Source organism: Astyanax mexicanus, chromosome 18 (assembly GCF_023375975.1).
Source record: "Astyanax mexicanus isolate ESR-SI-001 chromosome 18, AstMex3_surface, whole genome shotgun sequence".
Lineage (NCBI taxonomy): Eukaryota > Metazoa > Chordata > Actinopteri > Characiformes > Acestrorhamphidae > Astyanax > Astyanax mexicanus.
In genome coordinates this window covers 18,678,311-18,702,469 of record NC_064425.1, presented here as the reverse complement: position 1 = coordinate 18,702,469, position 24,159 = coordinate 18,678,311, and the positions used below count along the sequence as shown (strand labels likewise).

Here is a 24,159-nt window from a genome sequence, read left to right as displayed (position 1 = left end):
TAATGAACAACGCGGTTCATCATGGTTAATTTTAAATCTCGACTCCTCACTTAATTAACTAAAATGCTTGATAAGCCTTATTTTGTAGAATTTGAATACCACCAGAGCAATAGACTAAAGATTCAGGATTTGAGGGATTACTTCATTAGCCTGAGAATGAAAAGTTGCCTATTACAGCAGTATAAAATAAAATTAAAAAAACGATTAGTACAGAGATATTAATAAAAACTGCATTAAAATAGAGATTATTATTATTTTTTTATATATATACAAAAACTGATTTTCAATGCAGCTGTGTAATTACAATTCCAAGGATTGAAAACATAAAACAAGAAATCAGAATTAATAAGGACTTCTTTAACAATAGTTTTAAATACATTTAATATAGACGAATAATGTATATATAAAATAGGAAAAACTAAAATTATTAATTTAAGAAAAATTATAGAAAATAAATTAAGAATAATAATAGTAAAAGTAAATGAAAAAAATATAAAACTAATAATAATAAACTAAGATAAGCACAATCAAAATTGAAGTAAAAAAAAAAGAACGACAATGTAGTTAAAATTGTATCAGGCTTTCTGATTGTGAATAGAAATTAAAGGTTTATATATATATATATATACATATAAAGCTCTGGAAAAAATAAAAGACCACTTAAAAATGTTAAGTTTCTTTAATTTTACCAACCTGAAAACCTCTGGAATATAATCAAAAGGAAGATGGATGATCACAAGCCATCAAACCAAGCTAAACTGCTTGATTTTTTGCACCAGGAGTGGCATAAAATTATCCAAAAGCAGTGTGTAAGACTGGTGGAGGAGAACATGCAAAGGTGCATGAAAACTGGGATTAAAAAAACAGGGTTATTTCTGAACTCTTAAAACTTTAAGAATATGAGCTCTGCATCTTTTTTGTTGAGTCATTTCTTATTTTCTGCAAAAAATGCTCTAAATGACTATTTTTATTTGGAATTTTTGAGAAATGTCTGTAGTTTATAGAATAAAATAACAATGTTGATTTTACTCAAAAGTATACTTATAAATAGCAAAATCAAAGAAACTGATTCAGAAACTGAAATGATCTCATTTTTTTCCAGACCTGTATATAGCTCTGCACAGATTATGCACAGATTTAAAATGTGAAGTGTGCAGTGTAGTTAAGCATGCAGTGTAGTAAGCACGCAATGTACACAACAGTGAGGATCAACGTGTGAATGGTCCAGGTGAATGTCTCTGTCCATTTTTTTGGCTAAAATAATTTTCCAGAGGCGTTTTTATCCCTTCTATAAATTCTCATTCACACGTAACATCTAAAAAAAAGAGAAATCACACACCGACACACAAAAACGCGCATTCACTCGGAGCCCCTCCTCTTAACCAATCACAGGCGAGAGAGCGGCTACGCAGAGCTACGCACGAATCAGAGGGCGGTGCTGCCGCGTCTCCTTGACAACAGCGGTGACGTTGTTGAGAGTAGCCCGCCCACTAGACTGAGTGTGAAGTGCGGACCAGCCGCGGCCATTAGATTAGACTGTACACAGACGGAGCGGAGAGACAGAGCGGAGCCCGAGACTCACAGATTCTTTATTTCCCTTTCTCCTCGTTGTTTTTTCCTAACGTGTTTTCACCCCGTTTCGTGTAATCCGGGTGGTTGTGTGTCGGTAGAGGGAGAGAGCGCTGTTATTTTAGTGTTATTTTTGGAGGAGTGTATGTTCGTACTCTAGGGCTGAACAGCAGCGCCGCTAACGCCTCTAACGTAGTGCCTACGTGCGTCCTCACGCATTCCTCCTCATAGAGCTGCACCGACACCCACTCCACTGATCCGTTTTAAACAACAAAAAAAAAGAGGTTTAATTCTTTTACCTACAGAGGCGTGCTTTAAAGGGACCCGTTTCTATTTAGATGGCAAGCTTCCCAGATTCTATCAACGAAAATGAAATAGGTAAGTTGTGTTTTTATTGGAGTAATTTGATTTTTTCTGGGTTGTGGTCTGTGGGTGGGGGAAGGGGCTGGATCATTAGGAATGTAGTTAGTTAGCAGGGTAGCTCACTAGCCCTGTATTACAGAAGCAGTTTCGACTTTCTTGTGTGTTTTTTGGCCACATTGTGTTTAATGTTAGCGTTAACCTCCTTGTTGCACGTTTATTGTGCACATTTCTTCGTATAAGGTAATTAACTTCAATCAATCAACCTATATTTTCACAAGGGATTACATTGGGGATGACCCTGATTTCCAATACAGTTACAGAGTATATAAATACAGCATATTTACAGTTCAAAGGGATTGTAAACATAAGTAATTAGAATTAATAAGGATTGTTTAACAGTTAATACATTTAATATAGAAGAATGTGTATGTATGTGTGTGTGAAATTTAACATAAAATGTTAAAAAAAGTTTAAATAGACAATATAATATAAACATCATAATAGTCAAAGTAAATGGTGAAATAAAATGACAAAATGAATAATAAGATAATAAGAATCGTAATTAAAAAGTAGTATACAAATTATAAGCGAAACGATAAACTGAGTTAAAAAAAGTAACATGCTCTCTAAGGGTGGATAAAAAAAATAAGTTTGTACAAATATAGCTTTATATATAGCTCTACACAGATTATTATTGTTGTGCATATTTGAACGTATTTCTACGCAGTGTAAAGTTACGTTGTTGGCGTTACATACGCTGGAGTTGGGGACGCTAAGCTAGCTGGTCCTCGCCTGCTGCGTACTCAAAAACAAAAAACGACAAAATCTCATTTTTACCCTGAAACTTTTGGGATTTATTGTTAATTTTCAGCTAGCTAACAAGTTAAACAGGTTTCTCCAGTTCCCCAAACACAAACTATCATTTTTTCCCCGTCTGTTATTAGCTAATGTTAGTTAGCGCGCCTGGGTGGGAGGGGGTGCGCCAGTATGACTCACGCGTAGCTATTTACCAACACACGGACGGGTGGCTAATGGTTAACTCGAATAAACGAGTTATCTTTCATATTTGACCTCCGATTACACATCATTACACATCATTTATTAAGGGATTTGTACCTCGGACGTTTGTGGAGATAGATGGCTGTAACGATAACTGAATAATCTGTACGCGCATCCAGTTCCCCTTCACTTAAATCAGCTTCTTCTAACAGCCAGAGGCTAGTTAAAACTAATTAATACAAATAAAAACATTTTTCTTCAGTACAAAGAGTGAGTTATAATTCAGTTTTACTGGTAAAACTCTCTATAATTATTTAAATAGTTCTATTTTTTCTAGTAGTGAATCTAGATAGCTAAACTATACTCTAATTCTTATTAGTAAAAAGTCTAGGTTCACAAATTTGTAGCTGATTCAATTATGGCTAAATATGCTACATTCTGATGTAGCACATATATTCGTTTAAACTGGCATTATGTGTCAAAATTTGAATAATAGTTTTCATATAACATATATATCATATATTAACAAGTATTTATATAAGTCACTGGTTTTAACAATTACTGGTTTTACTAGTCAAGATGGCAAAATCTGGAATTACTTTTTTGTGTAGAAAAGTAATTATAGATACCTCTAACTGAAGTTTTTATTAATAAGTATTTAATAAAACATACAGAGATTGAAATTGTAACATATGACTAATCACACTTACGTTAAGGATAAGTCATCCTGGTTATGTGCCTTGTGAGAAGGGACTTCTAAATCTGTAGATCGGATTTTATTGCTAGTACAAACTTCAGTTTGATTTCTGTATTGAGAGTTTCTACTAGTAAAAACTTAAGCACAAAGATTTGTATTGAGCTTTTACTACTAAGACTTGAATTAGGATTTGTATTGCTGGTGTCTGTTTTTATTTTTTTATTTTTTATAACTACATTTCTTTCGATAGGGAAGTTCTAAATTGTTCCTTCAAGAAAACAGTCACTCCGGGGTAAAATGAACTCTACTTTGTAAATTTACCCCATCTCAGAAAAGCAGAAACAGCTTGTGTGATTAAAAAAAACACAGCCCGTTTTTCACCTAGTTTGAAAATAGGTCAGTCTTTCTTGGAATGTCTCTTGCTCCCTTTTTATCAGATATAAAAAAGATATAGTTATGCATTCAAGTTTTAAAATTTGCAGTAAAAATAAGCTACTGATGTTTTTATTAAACACAAATTGAGAATCACTTTCATTAGTGCAGTTTTTGTTATTTCAAGAGAGAGAATTTATCCTTGATGTAGGGTTGCAACGGTATGAGATTTTCACGGTATGATAACCGTCTCAGAAAATACCGCGGTATCACGGTTATCACGGTATCACAGTTTGTTACATATATTATTAAACTGACCCTTAAAGAAATTACAACAAAGGTTTTTTGTTCAATTAACTATTTATTGTAGAAACCTGGAACAACTATATAGATAATGTCTCCTTAAAAAAAAAAACTGTACACCATTAGGTGAAGGAAACCAGGTTTTTCCACTACTCTTAACGGCATTAAGGGTGTATAAAAAAATAATAATAATAAAAAAATATATATAAATATATACACACACACACACACACACACACACACACGTCATACATTACATGTCCTCTAAGAAGTAAAGATCCTGTGTTTGAACTATTCAGTACAATATTTAAGTTTAAATTATTTAATATCTGATAAACTGAGCCTGGGTCAGTGTCTGATCAACAACTGTTGTAAACGTCCGTTTTACTGCCAAGTTGGTATATAACCAGATACTGCAGAAAAAGGGGATTTATTTCTGACATGATCCTCACAATAGAGATTTCTATTTTAAGGCTTTCACACAGAGTCTGGTTTTAACATATGAAAAACAGGCACGTCAGAATTTAAAAATAAACGCATGTAAATGAATGGCGTCTTTCACATCCAGTCCGGCCAGGACCTTTACACGGACACGTGCATCCATCGTAGCACGCACTTCACGCCTGTACCTGCGTGCCCAAATTTCGGATAACTCAGCGCTTTTGCGGGCGCTTACCGCAGGGGTTGTGCACGACTACAAAGAGGTTTTATTTAGGTTCAGATTAAAATTATAAACTAAACACATACTTTGCGCTGCACAGCGGGGTGGTGTTCTCGGAGACGGGAGAACAGGTTTGACGTATGTCCACCTTTAGCCGTGACTTTACGGCCACATTGATTACAAATCCGATAACCATCCTCTGGTGCGTTCGGCGGGTCTCCGAAATAGTCCCACACTGCTGATTTTAGTTTAGCCTTTTTTTAGGCGGACGGAGATTTGTTTAGTTTGATGCACTTTCTGCCGTTCTCACCGCTGTGTGCCGAGTAGCTGAAGCGGAGCAGAGTTGCGCATGCGCGGGTGAGTTTCTCCGCTGGCTTGCGTTTTACCGGTAATAAGCAAACACACACGGTATGATAACCGTGCATTTTAATACCATGGTATACCGTGAAACCGGTTACCGCTGCAACCCTACCTTGATGTTAACTTTTTTGTAAGCAATTGTTTAAAGAGCATGGAAATGTATAAATTTATCATTCATAATAATTAATTATTCAGTTTTTTTTTTCATTGTCTTATAGGTAAAGCTAAGTTCATTGGAGAACTTTTAGCTCCTGTTGCTCCCTTTGACCAGAAGTCAGGACGGGAGACGTGGACTGTAGCTTTTGCACCTGATGGCTCCTATTTTGCTTGGTCTCAAGGACATCGCATTGTGAGACTTGTACCATGGTCAAAATGCATAAAAAACTTGTAAGTACATACATAGTTTTTAGTCCTAAAGTATTCTTTGGTAAACTGTTGTAGTGTTTATTTAGTCAATTGAGCACCTTTCCATGCTATTTCAGGTCAACCGTAATACTAATTGTTCTTTTCTGAGTGCATGCTCTACATTTAGGTTCTTACCTCTTCTGCCTGAACACTTAGGGATAAAGGGTACTCGGTCATATTTGTTTGAGTTTGCAGTTTTCTGTCCTTTTATTTAGCTTCTGAATAAACTTACACCATCCTTTCCTGTAGAACTGTTTGTTATAACTGCGGTTAGGTACAAATAAGATTTTTTTTCATAATGCTTTTTTTGTTGTTTTTTTGCTTAAATATTTACATGCATTTTTTTTTACATTACCTATTATGCACTAACAGTGAACACTGTACCAGAACACTTTCTTCCTCAGGCTGATCTACTGAATATATTAGGTGCAGTTTAACACATAGCTAACCAACAATGAAATGCTGTAAATCTTTAACAGGGAGTTATTACAGTTTTTGTGCAATCTCTCAGCTCAAAAGAAAACAGTCAGTATCTGAGTGTCAGATGCAATTAAGGAAAAGCAGGCAATAAGAGCTGTTAAAGGAACTGTTTGATGTATGTTGTAAAATATACAACTGCTATACAAGCAGGCAGTTTTCAGGGTAGTTTTATTGAGTGTTTGTATGTCAGGAGTAGATTATGGTTTCCCTGCGTTATCTTAACCATTGTTAGTGTATGTAAAGGATCCTTAAGGCTTCTTGGTGTCTGTACAATTGGTGTTCTTATTATGGCTTTCTAGACCTCATTATCAACCCAGAAAAATATTAACACTACTTTCTTGCTCTGGTTGAAACTTTCAGTTCTCCTTCATAGACAGATAAAGCATGCATTGTAATATGGTCTTGAGGGGAGTGAATATTCTCAGTAATAACATAAAGAAGCCTCTGTTTAATGACTGGCTGGAAAGCACACGTGGCACGTATTATCAGCTGCTTTTCTGCAGCATATGCCCTTTCTATGCCTAACAGCCCCTTGTGACATTCCTGAATTTTGGGCTAAACTAGTCTTGGCAAGCGAGAGTTTTCCTGTGGAATCTGTTTTCACTGAGACTTCATTAACGCTTTCAGAAAACATGGCCTTTGTTGTGTAGGCCTGTGATGTGCTAATCCATCTGATGCAACTGTGGTCAACTTCTTTACTTTATTTAAGGAAATGAAATGAGTGATTCATATGAAGATGTTTTCAGATGAGTAATGCATGCAAAACCTTAAATCTAGCAGATGAAAAGATGTTTAATTGCAGAATTAATTTTTTACAGGCATGCTGGTTTCACACATGTCCATGGAAAATGCCCTTGGCCGAGTTGAAATTAAATAAATTAAGCATTTACACTTTTCTTTAATTGTAACTGTACTTCATTGCAACTTAACTATGGATTTTGATCCTGGACGTAACACTTCATGCTTGTGGCTAAACGTCAATGTTTTTATTTTGTTTGTCTCTCAGCTCTATGAGGAAGGAGGAGCGGATAAATGGAGCTGGGCCCAGGCGACTGTCTCGTCAGGGCAGCGATGTTGCCCTAGTGCCTGGCGAGCCAAGGGAGCACACCATCGACTGCGGTGACATTGTCTGGGGTCTCGCCTTTGGCTCCTCTGTCCCTGAGAAGCAGAGTCGATGTGTGAACATCGAGTGGCACCGCTTTAAATTTGGCCAGGACCAACTGCTGCTGGCCACAGGCCTTAATAACGGGCGCATCAAAATCTGGGATGCCTATACAGGTGAGAGTTTGCTATACAGAATGACTAGTAGAGCTTAAACAGTGACCACTTTGAGACTCAGAAGCAAAAAAAAAAATACAATTTTGCATAATGTTGCTTTAACTTTGGTCTGACCTTGTAACCCAAAGCCAGCTCCCTATTACAGCAATGCATTTTTCTTCCATATAATAATCAAATGCTGATAATGTGATTCAAAGTCTCAGAAGAGTAGGGTGAAACAAGAAACTACTAAATCCAAAATGAGTCCAAAAGTATTTTCCAACTTTATACGCTAACTTGTTGCTTAACAGTCTTCTATCCTCTGAGGAACCTGTGCTTTTTGCACTGTTCATTTAATTGTAGCCTAGTTTGGAAGTGTTTTTTGTGCATTGCCTTTTTAATAGCTTTAACACATTTGTTGTTGGTCTTGTTCTGCATTCCAGATGTTGGTTTTCCCTCATCAGCAGAGCAAAAACTCAAAACGAATAGCAGTTAAAGTTGCAAAAAAGTTTTCTCTTCTTATCCTGACACAAGGTCTAACATTTTGAAGAACCCACCCTCAATTTCACAGCTGTAAAATAAGGTTGTTACAACCCCCTCCGCCCTCCTCTCTGGGTTATGTAACATGTTTACGCTTTGGGTTCTAGGGGTCTTCTCTTTTTTTGTGGCTTGGCTTCTCTTTCTGTTTTTTATCGCCTGGCAAACCTTGGTGTTGGCCTTAAGCACTTGGTTGAGTTTCATATTTTGGTGAATCTGTTAAGGAGCACGTCTTGAGCATATCATTTTATCTTTGCAAGCTGCAGAGAGTGGCATAAACTGCTGCAGCAATTCTGTTTTTATCCAAGTTATTCCTTTAGATGTTTAACCATACTCATGTTTTTTTGCTATAAAACTACTTGACTTAGTTAGCTGCTATTTTCTGTGCAAAGTACCCCATGAAAGCTGCACCCTGCTTGGTGTCTTGTGTGATTCTTATGTTTTTTGCTGAATTCCTTACTTTAAATGATCTATGGTGTTTTTCTTTTTCCTCAAGACTCACCATAAGCCACTATTGACTGTAGAACCAGTTTAGTGTGTGCGAAAGGAGGGGGTTGCGTATAAAATCGGAACCTTCCCCCTCCGCTGGTCTCATAATTTATGACCTGCCAACTCTACAGTGTGCTCATTGGCGGGCAGGGTGTGTTTAAGGGGTGGATCCCAAATCTGCACTGCTATAGGCTGGCCCCACTTCCAGTTTCAGCAATTACTACAGCTGCAACTTGTAACAGTCAATTCAACTACATAGAGATAAGCGGAGATCCCCTTTATACAGAATGCCTTCTGTATCTCAGGGTGCCTCATTACTCTCACCATTCTAGAAATCAGACAGCACACAGTTGCAGAGTTGAAGTTAAATTGCACCTCACACTATTGTTCTATTGTTACCTGGTTGAAAAGCACTGGTTTTAAAGGGAACCGTTTCAAGTCATTGTGCTGGTTTGATTTTGGCTCATTTTTCTATGGATTTACTTGATGTACATGAATAATTGATGTGCACTTTGTACAATAAACAGTGGTTGGCCAGCAGCTTGTCTTCTTTTTTGAATAAATCTTAACACGTTTTTTTGTTTATTCTGATCAGGAAAACTTCTGCTGAACCTGATGGATCACACCGACATTGTACGAGATCTTACATTTGCTCCAGATGGCAGCCTGGTGCTGGTCTCTGCTTCCAGAGACAAGACACTTCGTGTTTGGGACCTCAAGGACGATGGTGAGCAAAAACAACTTAATAATCCAAAATGATTTTTCTCAGGCTGTGTTCGTGGGAGAGCATTTTTCCACTCTTAGCATTTGGCACGGAAGTCGCCTCCATTTCCTGGCAGGATCGTCCATTTTAGATTTTTATTTGTCTGGGTCTGATACTGCAGATTTGCAGACACACATACAGTGCAGCTGCTCATGTTATGAAGTTAACTGGAATGTGTTGCGTTCCTCCCCTTCAGAAGTACATGTCCCCGTAATAATTTAAGTATTTGTTTTACTTGGGCGCTGCAGTTTTTCTGTAAGGAGCTGGCCTGGTTAAAGCCAACTGAATAGATTCAATTCAACACAGGCACCACGGGACACACTGCACATATTAGGAATGTTCTCTGTTTAAGTGTATTAAACTGTTTTTCCAAGGAAATTAAATCTGCTTGTATTGGAAGTTCAAGTAAATAGTAAACACCCAGCTTACAGTTTTAAAGGAGAAATTAATAAAAAGGAAAAGCTATATGAAGTATTTGCTCAAATGTGCTTACGTGTATGTAATGTGCATGTATAGTTTTGCTTCAGCATGAGAGGGAAAGTATCTGCATACACAATGCATGGAATACGAAGGAATGATTTAACTTTACTTTCATTTATTTAATGTTGTGCATTAGAACTTTCTATTACTGATAATGCCAAGCCTTAGTTTTGATACAGTTCTCTATTTGACTTTTACAGGTAACATGGTGAAAGTGCTGCGGGGCCATCAGAACTGGGTCTACTGCAGCGCCTTCTCGCCAGATTCCTCAGTGCTGTGCTCTGTGGGTGCTGGCAAATCGGTACGTACTCTTGTACATGCATCAACCTCAGATGTTTTATATGAGTTGCTTGTGTGTTATTGCCTGTGATTAGTTTCTCCAATGACCAATCAATGACAATATAAATTAAATCTACATATGTACATATCATAATGCTCGGTGTCATGATCTGCTTCTACAACCTTGCCTGTAGTTTCAGTTTTGGTGCTTTTTCTTTTTGTTTTGTTTAAATAGCTGTGAGATTGTGATTGACAATGTGCATGTGAAATACTAAAATTGAAAAATCTAATGGCTTTGCAGTGGGATTACATATAAAACTATCCCTACTGTTATCATTAGCACCACAAAGTCACTTTTATCCATGGCAAGATCTACAGAAATTGCTACTTTCTTCAAAGCTAAATGAAATGATGTCACATTTTAAGCCAATCATCAACTATAGAACTACAAGAGAAACTACATTGGCATGCCAAAATGTAGTTTTGAATGCGGATGTGATTTGTTACCGTTTTAGCCGGACGCTGTTGCTTACTGTCATTACCACCCACTGTGCTGTCTGCTGTGAGTGGTAATGCTTTCTGTGCCGCTCAAACTCAAAATTCACGTCACCTTACCATGTATATGCTGGTCAGTTTTCAGCATCATTCAAAAAATAAAACCTCAGCACTTACACAGGTGTTTGCTTTCCCAAGCTGTGCTCGAGTAACAATTGCTTTAATTGAACAATTGATCTACCTATTCTATCCCATGGCTTTTGGCATGTTGGTGTATGACAGTTTACAACATCATTTGACATTATTTGGCAACATCTGTGAAACAAGCCTGTTCAGCCCTTATGGCATTTGTAGTGTTTACAGGGAAGCCATTGAAACAAATGCATACACTACTGAAAAATATAAAATATGCGTTTATTGAATCTCTAATAATTAGCCTAAATTAGTTAATGAAACCTTCATCTTTATAGCATTCTGTCTACTTATTATATATGTAACTATGTACATTTGTATTAGTAATTTCATGAATTATACGGCTACCAGGAGCGTGACCGTATAAGTCATATATAAGTTCTTCTGGTCTCAACAGCCCATAGCTTTGGCCTTTTGAGCGTTAGCTAGCTCTCGTTCCGCCGAGCAGACTGCAGTCATTGTACTGTGCAGTTGTGTGTGTCCATAAGTGTCTTGCTTTCCCTGTCCCAGGTGGAGGCAGAACTCTGTGTGTGAGTGGTTTTGAGGGGAAGTGCCGCGCTGACATAGAGCAGCCGGTGCGGAGTACGCGGGGCACGGCTGCCATCGCGGCCCCTGCTGGACGCTCATGTGCCCGTGCCCGCGCCACAGGGGCTTCCAAGCTCCTGTCCGCAGGGGCTTCCTGTACGTAGGTCCTGCTCCATGTCTGTCTACCTCTGCTGTTGCAGTTCATACTCCTTTATTGTAATTCTTCAGTGTATCTAAAAGCAGAAGAGTTGGCGAGGGCAAAAGAAAAGACTCTCCTCTCCCTTTCTCCCCACTTTCTCCTGCCCTTTGTCTTTCATCTGTATTTTTAGTAGCACTTCCATCACCTACACATTTCTATCTCTCCCTCCTCTTTAATTCCTACCCTCTCAGTTCGAGCAATACCCCATCTGCCCTGCTCTATATGTAAGAGCCAGGCAGTAGAGCACAGGCCCTCGTTAACAGTCACTCATTAGTGCCCTAGCTTACGGTGCCTATGGGTTCATGGTCCGTGGCAGTCTGCTGCTGGTGTGCTCTCTATGGGGAAGCAGAGTTTAGGCTTTTGTTTTTTTTATTTTTGTAGTAATGGACTTAGCAGCACAGAGCTTAAGGCATATTTGTCGGCATCTGTGGAGAATGAAAGGGCTCTTTGTGCCTCGTCAGACTGTCTGCAGTTCGATAATGTCTGCCTTTGTCAGAACTGTGTGCAGAAAAAAAGGGGACAACATTAACTTCTGGGGAGGAAAAAAAGAAATATGATGTAAGATTGGTTCCCAGTTGCCTCAGAAATGGTCAAAGGGCAGCTGTTGCTTAGTGTCTGACCAGCAGCTATTTTTCATGCTGCTTGTATAAAGGTGGAAGCAGATGAGTGAATTTGAGTTAGACAATGGATAAAGCATAAACAACCCAAAGTGATTTTTCCTATAATTGCTTTAATTTGTTGTCCTCAGCTTCCTCAATCTGTGCAAACAACAGATGTAGAAGTGTTAGAGGCCTCACTGCTACTCTACAACCAGATGGACTCTTCAGCTAAACACTGCTTTTACCATTTTTCAAACTAAACGCAGGCTTGAATCTTGGACACTGAAGCCCTTTCATCTCCCAGTACTGTATAACAAGGAGTGGAAATGTTTATAGTCCATATATAAGCATTGTTGCAGTAGCCGTACCAACCACACTAACTCAACTCAACGCTGTCTCAGTTGTAGTTTGGAAACTAGCTATTGTAATGGAAAAGCACAATTTTGCTCAAGTACAATTTCTGACTTCCTAAAACACCATCAATAAAGAATAGAGACACTTTCATCATTATACGATCACTAGTTCTTATAGAACTGAGTAATTGATTGCAAAAGGAAATTAAGTTTTCATTGAATGATATTGTGCTGGAGCAAAACAAGCTGTAGAATATCACGTGGAAGATCTTGATTTAAACAGTGTTTGTAGTATCACACAATGCTGTATTTTGTGTTTGCCAAAGGCGTCAACCTTTTGGCCATCAAATGTTTTCTTCTCTTGCAGTCTGTCTCTCCTCGTAGGCCTCCGCCGGCGCGGTGCGAGCCTATTGTAAACTCAAGTGAACTAAAACTCTGAAAGGGGATACCAGTGGAGTAACATTATGTTACCTTAAGTTACTACTTGTTTATATATTTTTTATATCTATGTCTTTTATCATTTATTTATAGTAATTATTGAAACATTTGTTTTTTTTGTAAAGACTTTAGTAGTAGTATATCATACAGAAATGTACATTTAACATCATCCTTGAGTTATTTAGTTATTCAGTAACTTCTTGTACTGTTAGTAGTATTGTAGTTCTATTAAAGATAAAAGTATAAAAATGGACATTTAAAAAATATTGACTGTTCTAGAAGTTATTCATGTAAACAGTTAAAAATGACCATTGTCCATTGACTTATTTTGTAACACTGCCTTGCTGTTTGAATGGCATGTGCTAAGTTTTCATTTGTTTGCTGTACGGCTTAATGATAAAATGACACTGAGCATAAATTGATCTTGTTTTAATTTGACTTTAATTGTCTCTGCATTTTGTACATTTGTGAATAATGTGCTCTGTGGGGATTGGCTGCTGGGCTATAATATGTGCGTTTTACTTTACAGGTCTTCCTGTGGAACATGGATAAGTACACTATGATCCGCAAGCTGGAGGGCCACCATAACGACGTGGTGTCCTGCGAGTTTTCTCCTGATGGAGCCCTGCTGGCCACGGCCTCTTACGACACCCGTGTCATAGTGTGGGACCCTCATATGGGCACTGTATTATTGGAGTTGGGGTAATTATTATCATTACTATTTTTACTTTGCCCCTTTTATGAAAAACTTGATCAAAATGTTTTAAAGTGAATGAGCACATAATTAAAAAATAATAAAAACATTATTATATATTGGTGGTTGTTAAATGCTTAATTTTTTTTGTCACTTTTTTCCTTTTACAGGCATCTATTCCCTCCTCCTTCACCCATATTTGCAGGTGGGGCAAATGACCGCTGGGTTCGCTCCGTGGCCTTCTGTCATGATGGTCAGCATATTGCCAGTATTACAGATGACCGGTAAGTGAGCACTGTCTACCTATAGCAACAACATTTTTTGTTGCTTTATTTTCACAACCGTCTGCTCTCAAAGCACTAAAAGACATGGACTGCTGAACGTGTCCATATCTGGATTTGATTTGTGGCCTCACTCCTGGGAGAAATCACATGCTCTTCATATGACTCCCATTAATCAGTGAGAGGAACCCAGATTCTGCTATTCTCCACCTCAAATCTGCATTGACTCAGTCTTGCCTTTTGATTGGCTGGTAACTGAGGAGGGGAGTGGTTTGGTGGTTGATGGGCATGGCTCAGCTCTGTTCAAATATGGAGAGCCACAGCACACTGGACAATAACCTTGAGAGAGAGAGAGAGAGAGAGAGAGAGAGAGAGAGACAGTAATATGTAGTTTTACAAACAGGGTTCATGAAAATCCCAACAGTTCAAAACCAAGGACAAGACCAGATTAATCTTATCAGGTCATGCTGCTTAAGATAATAAATCACACATTTCTTGCATTATTTATTATCGTTCTTAGCAAATATCAACCATTTCTCTTTAGAAAGCCTGGCCCAGTTATCTGGAGCAGCCTTAGGAGCAATGCAGTTTCAAACCTGTACAATGTTCTATAATGTTAATTCTGCTTTAAACCTCACCATTTGGTGGTGTTTTGTTTTTTGTATTTTCTCCCCCCAGGTTGGTGAGGTTCTGGAGTATAGATGAAAAGTCTCCTCAGGCTGTTGCATCGCTAACTAATGGGCTCTGCTGTGCCTTCTCTACGGACGGGAGCGTTTTAGCTGCTGGGTGAGTTTTTAAAATAGTTTTCTTTTGTGAAATAAATTGTTGGTTGCTTTGTAAGCATTTTCTTTCCTTTCTTTCCTTCCTCTTTCAAAAAAACAACAACTTAGAAATAACCTTTTATTTTTTGACAAAAGTCATGTATTTCATTACATTCAGTGTGTCCTATTTCTGTGTAGCTGTACTGTTAACCTTATCACCTTCATCGATACCCTGATGTAAAGTAATTGTGGTCAGACTGGTTTTGTTGCTTCTGCATAGTATGTCAACCCATTTTTCTGGAAATTGTTTGTGAGCTGTCTCATTTTTGCTGCACGTTCTTTTAGAAGCAACAGCATGAGAGTGCCTCTTTATCTAGATATTTACTTAAATTTTAGTTTAGTCCAAATTCAAACTTTCAGCTAATATGTTTAAGTTTCACATATGTTAACTTTTATGTTAAGTCACATTTGTCTTACTGATTGCCAATTATTTTATAATACTTTCATGATAATTTTAAGTGTAAAAGTTCTAGTCTTTAAAAAAAATTCTCTTTCCTTCTTCTAGTTCACGTGATGGCAGTGTTCATTTCTGGTCATGTCCACGCAGCATTTCCAGTCTGCAACATCTGTGTCGCATGGCCCTGCGGAGAGTCCTCACCACGCAGCAGGTCTACACGCTGACCATCCCTCAGTGCATGCAGGATTACTTGGCCTACAGGAGCCTGTAGCCCAGTATGCACAAAACTGCACACTGACAAACCAATGAGACTTTATTTGTAAAAAAAAAAAAAAAATCTTAACAAAAAAGGACAAAAAGAAAAATGAACCTTAAATAGGTAGTAAAAAAAGGTAGAAAAAGAGAAAATAAAAAATAAAAATCTTCGGCTCAAAGACCTCATGCTGTGCTTAATGAGGTCACTGTTTTGTATTATATTTTTTTAAGCTGTATTACTGCTTATAAACTTGCCTTTAAGTACTTTTTTCTTTTCAACAGTAAGGATTCCTTTCTTATTTCTTTTTTTTTTTCTTTTGTTAAAGTGATTGCTGCACCCTCACCCATATCAGGCAGTGGCCTTTAGACAGCATTATTATCAGCGTCACTTGAGCGACTTTTCTTCCTCTGTCTTGCTGTCTCTTTTTTTTCTTTTCCCAGCACAACCTCTTGTACAAAACCTTATATTGCAACTTATATGACAGATAGAAAAAGTGAGAATCTCGTTTTTATGGCTGGAGATTTTGTTGTGGATTTGAATTGCTGATATCTGAGCTGAAAAGGTGCTTTCTCTTAAATGTATCGTGTATAGAGTGGTGACTTTCAGCAGTACAGTAAATGAGGTATTGAGGTAGCGTTAGAGTAGAAAGCTGCTCTTATTAAGTGCCATGGCTTACCTGGTCGATCGTAAAGTGAATTGAAAGGAGTGAATTAATGAATAAATTAATGAATGAATGGCCTATGTAAGCATACAAGGGTGCAAATCTTTAGCATGTTTGGTGTCTAGTTGAGGAGTGCATTTAGTAGTAGATCAGGCAGTGCCTCCCTTCAGTGTGCCTCTGTGATAGAAAAAAATCCCCAGTGCTGTACGCTTAATATCCACACTCAGATACTGCCTCGGTAACAACCTGAGAGAAACAGTAAAATCTCTTGGGATGTTTTTCCCTTATTAAAAAATGTATATTTTTTACTTGTACAGAAATTTGTAAAGGAATGTTTTCATGGTGTGTGTATATATAAATATCTAAATCTGCTCCCCCCCCCCCACATCCCTCCTTTTTATTTCTCCTGATCCTGAATACTGATGCTTGCGTTGCTTTGTGTATAGATCTCTTTCACTCTCCTGTGCTGTGAAACATTATTTCAAACATAATTTCAAGCAGAATGACCTGAATGAATGTCAGGCATACAGAAGAATGCTCTTGAGCGGAGTGTAGGTGAAAAAGTTGTAAGGGTATGGGTAGTTATTGAGATGAAATGTGAATGTTATTGCACCTCCATGCAGCTTGAAGCTTTTCTAAAGCTTCTGTCTGCCTGTATTTATTGTATATTTATATGTACAGTGATTGACAATTAGAAAAAAGAAAGAATGCCTGGCTTTAATCCTCTGAACTGGGCCAGCATGGTAGTGATGGAGATGTCATGTCTCATCTACCTCCTAGATTTGCCTGTGTAATGTGACATCACATGGAGGCTCAGAGTGTATTCACTTTGCTGTATGTAGATGGATAAATGGAGCTGTGACTGTGTAATGGGACTTCAATGTGGAGAATGGTTGCGGTTAGTGTGAGGATCAGTTCGTATATATATATATTTTTTTTTCCTCTCTATGTGCAGTTCAACAATCCTGGCAATAAATTGCATATGTAAAAAAAAAAAAAAGTAATAGCTGATGCCAAAGACCTTGGTTTCTTTATCATATTTGGCACTCAGTGTGTTCTTTTTTTCCCCCACCTTCCTTTCTTCTCATCTATATCTGGCTAAAACTTGAAAATCTTGTGCATATGTCTTACAGCTGTTTTTTCCACATGCAAAGGAATGCTAAATAAGAATAGGCCTTTGTTTTCAAAAGCAAGTTTCTAGTTCTGTCTATGTATTAGGGAGAAAAGCGTTCTGACTCCACAGTGCCCTCTCAAAAAACTTCAGCACTGTCTACTGCTGCTATGGCATGAGCTAGTGGTCTTCAGTTTATTTCAGAAGCAAAACATTCAGTGTATCCTCATTCCTTTGCAGATAACTTCTCTCTAAATAATGCTGTACACAATAGTAGCAACTAAAGTAGTAGTCATGAGTCAAATGAATGTATTTTTTCTGTTTTTTGTGTGTGTGTTTTGTAGTTAAAATAAAGGCTTCTTTCAAATGAATTGACTCCAGCGTGTGATATTTTTTTATTCTATTTATTTTTTTCTTTATCCAGTCAGTGTGATGGTAGCTTGCTTCAAGCTGTGGGGCACTGACCCCATCTCTGTCTGTGTACACAACCGGTCCTGTGAGGTTTCACAGCTGTGGTCAGTAGGTTTCTGTTGGGGGGCCTAACTTCAGCTTCAGGGGCCGAAACAGTGAAGAAAACTCCAGAAAACTCTTGGGAGATGCTAGCGTTCCCAGCATGAACATTCTAGATTTTGGAAGAGTCTTCTAGTAGTAGCAGGTCTTTAGTTAAGAAGAACCAGTTTAACCAAAATTTTCAATAGAAGCTTTTCTCTTAAGGCAAACGTTCTTCAGGGTGGAAATTTACTCAGCAGCTTGTGTGTGTTTTTCACACCGGGTTCAAAAGGCATGATGTCTCAGCTGCTAGTTTATTATTGACTGAGCTGTTAATGCTGTCAAGTTAAATATTAAGGCCTGCTGATGACGTGAGGAAGTTCCCAGAATGATGTAGATACAAGGAGAAGAAGCACTGTCATATATTAATGTAGTTAGCTGATCTAGGATTAGATCTTTGTGTCATTAAAAAAAAAAAAAACTAAAAAAAACATCATTCATGTGATGTTTTACCATGTGGGACTTTAAGTGTAATCATTTAAAGAGGTCATAGACCAAAAAACTAAGCAAATCATTTAAAGCAAAGTCTAAAATCAGATTATTTTATAGGGTCCAGATCATGGGACACTGAATCCACAAAAATTAAAGTAAACTTCGAAAAGAAGTTAAAATATATTAATTATTCTTCAGTCAGTTAATAAACTGTTTATTTTAATTTGGAAAAAAGTGAAAAAGATATTTTAGGTATATTTTGTATAAATTTAAAAAGTATGCTATCTTTACAAATGTAAGCTTTTACATTGTCAGCGAATTTGTCATTATTAGCTGTGAAGACATTCCAGTCACTTGATGTTTATTACGCTCATCGCTTCTCTCTGTGTTCTATACTCTGAGATAGAACAGTTGGTTTTGGTACACCTAAGGTTTTGTCAAATTCGTTTTAACATCCTTTCTCAGCCTTAAAATGCTTTCCATCACTTTTAAACGGCACAACTCCAGTCCACATTTCAACAAATAGAGTTTCCAGAGGGCACACTGTACTAGTGCATATCAAAAAAAGTTACTTTAATAATTTAGTTCAAAATGTGAAAATCATATATTATATAGATGTATTACACACAGAGTGATTATTTTAAGTGCTTATTTCTTTTATTGTTGATGATTATGGCTTATAGCCATTAAAAACCCAGAAATCATTGACTCAGAATTTATTTTTTGAACTATAAGGCACACCTAAAGTCATTTAATGAATTTTAGGTCCGGTTGTAAGGAGCAGTAAAGCCACTTTGCTTAAATACAGTGTTATACAAGAGTTTCAGTTTAGTTTTCCAGCACCGAAGCTGGAGCAGTATTAGCATTAGCCTTTAACCGCGCTATGTGCCGGCTCTTTTGCCGTTCAGAGGTGAGTATTATCGGCCTGTAGCCTGCAGCTAACCCCAGCTAGCACTCCTGAGGTAGCATTAGCATTAGCCGCTAACTGCGCTAAGCCGTCATAAACACTCAAGGTTCCTCAGTGTAGCGTTGTTGGGCAGCATTAGCCACGAACCGCGGCTAGCGCTAGCGGTTAGCCGCTAATGCTAATATTGTACCCAGCCTTAGTGGAAATCTTAAAATATAAGCTTAATGTTAATAAATGGAAGCACTTTACTCACCCTGATAAACAGTTTTCAGGAGATAAAACTGCGTAGATTAACATCCAGCGCTCAGTTGCCTTTATTTTGAAAAAAATTCAGCTTTGTTTACTTAGCTTATATTTTCAGCTTATATTTTATTTTCTCGATAGTGTGCCTTAAGCCAGGCGGACACTGTGCGATTTTAGCCCGATTTTAAGCCCGATCTGGTCGGATGCGACTGAATTTCATGATCGGGCCGAATTTTAGCTTGATCGTGCGTCGTTTGTCGTGCAGGAGGGGAAGCGATGTCCGATTAATTGCCCATACGAGCTGCGAATGGGCAGTCGGACGCGACCAGGGATTTCTGACATGCCAGAAATTTTGGTCGCTTGTCTCACAGTGTGAGCTGTTTTGCGGGCCGATTTCTTAACGTCACGACCTGTTTTCCCAAAAATCTGCACAGTAACTATAAATTATTATTAGTCATATTTATTTCTGTCAGTTATAAGGATCTATATTTATGTAGCGGAGTAAAGTTAGTTTGATATTCGATATTCAGCGGAGATTCGCCTTTCGGCCGTTCTCTTGCTCACAGGCAATGTCCTAAACTCTCCCAAATTACATTTTCCAAACCACAGAAGAACAGAGAACAAACTACAAACGTCAGATTTTCTGAAAACACCCAACCTTTCTGTTTCTCCGAGAATATTTACTGAAAATGGCAGGAATCGCTGCAGCGAGCGCTGAAGCTGTTAAGGGACCGTCTGCAAAGTACGGACCCTGATTAAAAACGTAAACATTCACAGCGCCGTTTAATGCATTTCTACTGTAACACGCCCGTATGAAATATAGATTAAAAAAATCATACGTAGTCTTTAGAGACACACCTGAAAAATAACTACAACTTTTATTTTTGAAAAATATGATTTGGTTGATTTTATATTATTTTTTTAATAATAAAAATTGCTACTGTACTGCACTAATATGAAATATAGAAATAAAATCACTTGTAGTCTTTAGAGACACACCTGATAAACATACTACAACTTTTAGTTTTGAAAAATATGTCTCGGTTGATTTTATATTAATTTTGTAATAATAAAAATTGCTACTGTACTGCACTAATATGAAATATAGAAATAAAATCACTTGTAGTCTTTAGAGACACACCTGATAAACATACTACAACTTTTAGTTTTGAAAAATATGTCTCGGTTGATGTGACGGTGAATTTACACTGCTCCGACGCGAAAACGCACATGGTCGCACTACCCCCCTCCAACCGGTCGCATGTGGGCGTGACAAAGGCTTTCCCTGCGTCGTCCAATTACATCGTTTTAATAAATGGGAAATGCTTTTTATATAAGCTATTATTATTTCCAATACTTAATAAATATAAATGTGTCTTTATAGATATAAATGTTCGAATGAGCTTCATTACACTGTCTAGTGAGCAGTATATAAGCTGAAAAAAGCAAACTTTTCCAATTAAATTACATATTAATATTTTAAAAACCCACCAGAGACTCCAACAATCACAGCAGCCTCTCTCCTCGCTGACAGAGTCCCTGTGAATCAGCAGGGATTTTATAAAGAACAGGGAAGCCTGAAACTTCTCTTCCAGGCTTCTCTGGACGCTTGAAAGCGGAACTAAAATGTTTTCATGCGCTGCGCTGAGGACGCGTTACAGGCCAACACCTGCTCTCTGATTGGATAGACGCATTGCGTTGGACGGACTCATTTGCATAAAGTTCAGCTCGGCTCAACTTTTCATCGCATCGCATCCCCCGCTCTCGACGCGTCGGACCCATGATGCACCGCGCGACTGCGTCTGACGGAGGCGGCGCTTCCCATTGAAAATGAATGGGATCCGTCGCTGTGCGTTGTCGCGTCGGAGCAGTGTAAATTCACCGTACGGTCAGCATCATGGTGCGAGAAATACGGTATACAAGACCAATTGGTACTTTTGGCAGTGTGGGCAGTGTGCCAAGTCCTGCTGGAAAATAAAGTACGCATCTCTATAAACGTTGTCAGTAGAGGAAAGCCTAAAGTGCTGTAAGATTTTCAGGGAAAATACTGCGCTGACTTTGGACTTGATAAAACGCAGTGGATCAACACCAGCAGATGTCATGTCTCTAATCCATCACTAATTGTAGAAACTTCACACTAGACCTCAAGCAGTTTGGACTGTGTGTCTCGTCACTCTTCCTCCAGACTCTGCTCCCTTGATTTCCAATTTAAAAGTTAGCTAAGGTCCCCATTCCATCTTTAAATGGTGCAACAGATAGCAGAGCAACAGAAAAATGTAAAAGTAAAAGTTCATTTTAGTTTCTAATCATTAAGGAATTAAGGGTTGGACAAAAATGTTTTTTCTCCTGAGCAGAAAACCCCCTGATTTAAAAATGTGTGATAGTACTCAGAAGTATTCCTTTAAAGAATCTTTAAGGAACAGAAACTGTTTTTTTTATGTTTTTTCATTCTTCCTAAAAACACTTTTTTAGCATTTATGAAAGTGCTTAGTGGACAGTTTACTGCATTCTGTAACAAGGAGCTCCTTTTAGGTTTCTTTAGTAAGTTATATTATTCTACTTTATAAACCGAACAAGAATATATTTTTTTAATGAAATGCTATTGGCACTTTGGTTGCAGCTGGTGACATGGGTATTTACATACAATGAAACCCTTAAATACAGAGGTTTTCTTTATTTTATATAGAATGTTTATAGAATTTTATTCTCATATTTCTACATAAAGTTGCATTTACTTCCTAAGTGCTAAAAGTAGATCAACCAAACAGATGTGTTGTATAAATTAGATTTAGATAAAATCCCTGTTCTTTAAATAAATCAGTTTTAATGTCACATGTATGCAGAAATCTTGAAAATCCAAACTTTACCACAAATGTTTAAGCACCACCTTTAAAAAATATAACCATTTATTGCTATAAGTGTAGGATGCACACAGTATTAAACAGTTAAGTGAAATATTTGTTAAGACATATGATATCACCCACCACTGCTCATCTGCAGACATGCAGTGCTCTGACCTGCAGTATCAGAGAGGTCAGTTGTCCTGAATCACCCGGCTATATTTAAAGCTCAGGTGTAATACGACCCATTACAGACAGCCGGGTTATGTAACCTTTCATCAGCAGACTCTGCCTTACACTGGTACACAACAGATCACTCAACAGAGGTCAACTATACCAGGACCTTTAGATCATATGTCACCATATAGCTCCTTCTCTGTGTCTCCTGCAGTGTGTGCATGTTACGAGTTTTGGAGTTGGAGTTGCTTTGTGTGCTTTTATCAGATACGTGGGTATTTGCTCAGTTCTTGAGCATATCTAACATAAAGTTTGTAAGTACACACTTCGTATCAGGACAAACAGTCTCTCTCTGATGGCTGTTGATAAAAAATATCTTGGAACACTTGATAATGAGAGTTAACTCTTACAATCCCATAGACATTTCACTGTGGAGCACTGTAGGTTTTTTTTTTTTTTTCAGAAGTGCATTATATGCCTAATATATGCTTTATCCCATCATGTTCTTTTACCTCCTACGTCAAAACATCATAACAGCCATATTACCATTTTTTTAAAAAATCAACTTTAAAAAACTAAATTTCTTAAAATCTGAACTGCTCATTGTATTTTCTACCTTCATGTCTAGTACAGCATCTCTTTCACACAGTCACCTTGCATCTCTGTTTTTAGCATTATCAGAATAACTAATTAAAAAAATTAGACTTCACAGAAATGTATGCATCCATCCATTAGCATTTGATGAAAAAAATTACAACCATTTTGAATTGTTCATGGTGACCTTGTTCTGTTTCAAATATACACAATGTAATTTTCTATAAATAGTTATCCCAAGATGATAGGGGTACAGAGAACCCTAGAACACATTTACATATCTTGATATTATTTTAAAATAGCCAAATTAATAATTAAATTGCCTAAAATATAAAAAAAAAACATGGCAGTTGTTCTTTAATTGTGTCCAAATTTAATGACAAATTGACCAAAAGAAATGACAATATGTTGATAAGCTCAGTGACTGCCCTGCAGTGTCATTTTAAAACTGGTGTAGTTTATATAGGCAAATATATTTAAAATAGATTTTTCCTGTCAGACTTGTTTTTGCAGATTACTATATTATGAACTGGAAAGATAAATGGAATATATTGAAATTTAGGAAAAGCTAGTTCAATTCAGTTTCTCATCCTATGTGCACTTTAAGGCACAACACAAACTTTCCTCATTTCCAGCGTGTTTCTCATTTTTAACATTAGAAGTGTGTAAGATCTGTAGACGTAGCTGAAGTATGCAGGCTGCACCTTGGGCGTGCTTCTGATCTGATTGCTGGTTGTCCTTGTTATGTGACTTGTGGCTGATCTACTGTCTCACTTTCTGAGGCAGAACATTCTAGAAAGCTCCACTCAGCAAAATGGATGTGGTTAGGTTACAACACAGCAAAGAGTTATGAAATATTAATCATCAGCGTTTTCATTGGTCGGGCCTGTGAAGGCGAATTGTTGTATAACCTTTGACTTTTTTTAGGACACCAGCATGTGGCAGAGGTGTGTCAGCTTCTAGTACATTCCACAGTCACAGATCACTTCAAAATGACAAAGATAAATTGTATGTAAGTACTGTAATATGTAATATGTGTGTGTTTGTGTGGATATGAAGTGCAGCAGTGAATAACAGTAATGAAAAAAACATGTCTTGGCGTTTCCTGTGATTGTCAACACTTCCCATTCTTTAGCCATCTTACCGAGAGTTACAGAGAATGTCATTTCCCCTTAGTTAGTGTAACATCTGTGACTCCAGGGCAAATTAGACACAGACTCACAGTGTATTGTATGTAAAGATATAAAGCCTTTTCATTCGGAAGTCTGTGATCAATTGTTCACAGACAAATATGAGAATAAATAAAAGTAAATATGTATACAGAAACTGGGGAATTTCATAGTAATTCTATTTTAAAAGAAAACCAGTGTTTTCACTTATC

The 24,159-nt window shown here is 37.5% G+C and overlaps 1 protein-coding gene across 1 annotated transcript; it reads left to right on the top strand.

Annotated features, from left to right (window-relative positions):
• The first annotated feature begins 1,514 nt into the window (after window positions 1-1,514).
• Window positions 1,515-17,407, top strand: wsb1 (WD repeat and SOCS box containing 1). Its single transcript, XM_007236851.4, has 9 exons — window positions 1,515-1,947; window positions 5,543-5,711; window positions 7,216-7,487; window positions 9,088-9,219; window positions 9,936-10,036; window positions 13,345-13,517; window positions 13,680-13,793; window positions 14,469-14,576; window positions 15,117-17,407. The coding sequence occupies exons 1-9, from the start codon at window positions 1,908-1,910 to the stop codon at window positions 15,277-15,279; spliced, it is 1,272 nt and encodes a 423-aa protein (XP_007236913.2). The 5' UTR covers window positions 1,515-1,907; the 3' UTR covers window positions 15,280-17,407.
• The last annotated feature ends 6,752 nt before the right edge of the window (window positions 17,408-24,159 follow it).

Coding starts and splice junctions, on each gene's coding strand:
- wsb1 (XM_007236851.4), top strand. CDS start 1,908: ATGGCAAGCTTCCCAGATTCTATCAACGAAAATGAAATAG. Junction 1,948..5,542: donor TATCAACGAAAATGAAATAG/GTAAGTTGTGTT, acceptor ATTGTCTTATAG/GTAAAGCTAAGTTCATTGGA. Junction 7,488..9,087: donor AATCTGGGATGCCTATACAG/GTGAGAGTTTGC, acceptor TATTCTGATCAG/GAAAACTTCTGCTGAACCTG.